Source organism: Mandrillus leucophaeus, unplaced genomic scaffold (genome assembly GCF_000951045.1).
Source record: "Mandrillus leucophaeus isolate KB7577 unplaced genomic scaffold, Mleu.le_1.0 Scaffold1040, whole genome shotgun sequence".
NCBI classification, from domain to species: domain Eukaryota; kingdom Metazoa; phylum Chordata; class Mammalia; order Primates; family Cercopithecidae; genus Mandrillus; species Mandrillus leucophaeus.
Genome location: NW_012098544.1, coordinates 405,523 through 408,759, shown reverse-complemented (window position 1 = coordinate 408,759; position 3,237 = coordinate 405,523). Strand labels below are relative to the sequence as shown.

The window sequence follows — 3,237 nt, the reverse complement described above, 5'->3', positions numbered from 1 at the left end:
GTCCCCACCCCCACCCCCAGTCCTCTTGATCAAAGGTGTCCATTGGAGTCTCTCTGGACTTGAGGTTGACAATGTAACTAGAACTTTAAAGACCACTTTTGGCCAGGGTGGCCCCTTTTTATTTGCTAAATTCTGTACTTTAGCAACTCTACAGGAAAAAAGGAGCACAACAAACATGCACATGTTACTGACTTCTGCATTCTTGTCGCATTGCACACATACATTTCTCCTGCTGTCTGCAGTGTGCACACACTGTCAACACTTTACAGTAGTTCATGGATCCTCTGTGTTCATGCACATCCCATTTTCAGTGCAGCTGTGACCTTCCTCCAGGTCACCTACTGTAGAGCTCACTGAGCCATTCCCCTCTGCACCGGCATTGGGCTTGAAGTGAACTCAACACCATTGCTCCCATGCTTCCTTTTCTCTCAAGGATTCTTCTGGGAAAGTGGGCTCTCCAAGTCACCCAGTGTGTAGAGTCCTTGATCATTCTTATCACACATTTATGTCCTGCTCTCCAGAAACACTGAATCAGTCAGACTTTAGAGTGTCGCCAGTTTCCCTCTAGCCTTGCAAGTGCTGAGTGTATATATGTGTACGTGTGTGTATAGAGAGAGACTCTGTGTCTGTGTGTTTAGCAGGTGTGTAGGTAATTCCCCCATTACAGATGAGAAAATTTAGGACCAAAGGGATAAAGTCACTTCTCCCAGGGTTGCTCAGCCAGCAAATGGCAGCCCCCAGTCTAGAGGTCACATCTCCTAAGTCCCAGTCAGTGTTCTGTTAGACAAACCACCCTGCCTCTGGTGGTTGCTTCTAGACTTGTAGACAACAGGCTCTTCCTACTTCTCTCATCCCTTGTCTGTGTCGGAAAACAGAAACACGACTTGTCCCCTCATGGTTTCCACGTCATGTAGACCAGTTTCTCGGCTTCACCTGGGCCCTTCCGCAAGCCTATGAGATCCAGGCCCTGAGGAGTTCCTCAGGAGACATCACAGCTGTGGCACAAGCATCCACCTCCTCCCTTCTGCAGCTGATTAACTTCTGGGGTGAATTGGTTATTTTCTGAAAAATAATTTTCATTGATATTCATTAAAGGATAGTAGTAGTAATAGTAAAGAATATTATTAAAAGTTTAACTATTTGATTAATTAATTTCCAAGAAGCAAAAACAAAAACCGAAAAACAATTTCAACCCCTAGATGAGGGGCTTCCAACAGCTGCGAAGATTATCTCCCAGTTCACTACCCCACAGTTCCCTTAAAGCCCTGCTTGGTCAGAGTTCCTCATTCTAAGACCCTGCCCCACAAAAACCCAGAATGTAATTCTCGTTCTTAGAAAAAAATTTAAAGGGAGGTGCGATGGCTCACACCTGCCTTGGGAGGCTGAAACAGGCAGATCGCTTGAGCCCAGGGCTTAGAGACCAGCCTGGGCAACATAGCAAGGCTCCCTCTCCACAAAAAATAAACTGGCCAGGCATGGTGGCACACGTCTGTGGTCTCAGCTACTCCTGAGGCTGGGACAGGAGGATCAATTGAGCCTGGGAGGTCAAGGCTGCAGTAAGCTCTGATCACACCACCGCACTCCAGCCTAGGTAACAGAGCAAGACCTTGTCTCAACAACAACAAAAACAACAACAACAAAACCCTAACTTTCTTCCACCAGAGAGCTCTGAGAAGTAAGACCTGGTCTGAGATGCTTTATGAACAGCACCTAGCATGGTGCCCAGTACAGAGAGGATGCTCCATAAATGGGAGTCCCTTCCTTGCTCATATATCAGGTTCCCGCCATCTTCTCCCAGTGGCCCCAGGAGACAATCATTACTAGTTATAAACATGCAGACATCAACTTTTCAGGTGGACTCTCCCACCTATTACTCACCTGCTCACCTCTGCCAAAATCTCTAAGTTCTTCTACAGTTATCTCTCTTGGCCCTTCCCCTCATCACTCCCAAGAGCACCACCTGGGCACAAATAGGCACAGTGGTTTCCTCCACCTCAGTTCCTCAGGAGGCATCAGCTTCATTGAGCCAGTCTCCCTTCATCCTTGTTGGCAAAATGGCAGCTATAGAGACTCACTCCTGGTGTCCATGGGCAAATGCCAACAGGAAGAGACAACGCACAAGCAGCGCTCACTAAGCAGGGGTGTTAGTGTGAAGGCCCTCGACTCGCTGCTGCCGGTGCAGTCAGATTCTCAGGACACTAACTCCCTACATCTGCAGTGGTCATACATGATTATTTTTTAAATTCCAGAACAGTGCTGTCTAATAGAAATATAATGTGAGCCACATATGCAATTTTTAAAATCTAGTAGCACATTTTAAAAGTAAAAAGAAACAGGTGGAACTAATTTTAATAATTTATTTAACAAATATATCCAAAATATTATCAATTTAACATGTCACTTAAAAAATGACTGAAATATTTTATAAACTTGTTTCATTCTGTCTTCAAAATCCATTCCGTATTTTATATTTACAATACATCTCAATTTGGACGAGCCACATTTCTAGTGTCTAACAGTCACATATGACTAGTGGCTACTGTACTAGACAGTGCAGTTCTAGCACATTAAAGTAAAACAAACAGCATAATCTCAGAATTTTGGAAGGTGCAAAACTGTGGTCCCACAGTTTAGTACTAATTTTCAAGCAAAGCTCAGCATATTTTGTAAAACTGGAATCAGTTTTCAACATTTGAAAATGGAGAGATTTCTCATAAAAATCTAGGTTTCTGGGCTTCTCATTTAAAACTTGGAAATCTGGCAGCACTGGCTCACACTTCCTCTTGGTAGCAACCTGCTGTCACTGAGAAGATGAAACATATTTGCCATGATCCCCATCCCCCTCCCTCTTGAGTTACATTCATTACACTACAAGTTCTTTCCTTTTTTTTTTTTTTTTTTTTCTTCTTTCCAGTGCCTGTGTGGACTCAGAGGCATGTGAGTTCACACAAACTCCATTTTCTATGAAGCATGCAAGGTCATACTTGGATGGGTCATTGAAGAATTACTAATTTGGGGCCATCTTTATGCTTGCTACCTACATTACAGCAGAATGTGACAGCAAGAAGAGAAAGAATAAAATGAGTCACAGAAAGGAAACGGAGACCCTTTAGCACCAAAGCACCCATTCCCATGAAGCAATTATGGATGAAAGACAAAGAAAATAAATTATATTTTTAAACAGAGAATATATACTGGGCAGAATTAATATAATTTTCCTTGCATATATAGTTTTTC

General features: G+C 43.3%; 1 protein-coding gene across 1 annotated transcript in view; it reads right to left on the bottom strand.

Annotated features, from left to right (window-relative positions):
• Nucleotides 1-84: 84 nt before the first annotated feature.
• The window catches only part of IL20RB (interleukin 20 receptor beta), a 56,900-nt gene continuing 53,747 nt past the window's right edge, over nucleotides 85-3,237 (bottom strand). The window contains exon 7 of the mRNA XM_011980334.1: nucleotides 85-1,062. Within this exon, the coding sequence (XP_011835724.1) occupies nucleotides 952-1,062 (111 nt within the window). The 3' untranslated portion in view covers nucleotides 85-951. The remainder of the gene's footprint in view (nucleotides 1,063-3,237) is intronic.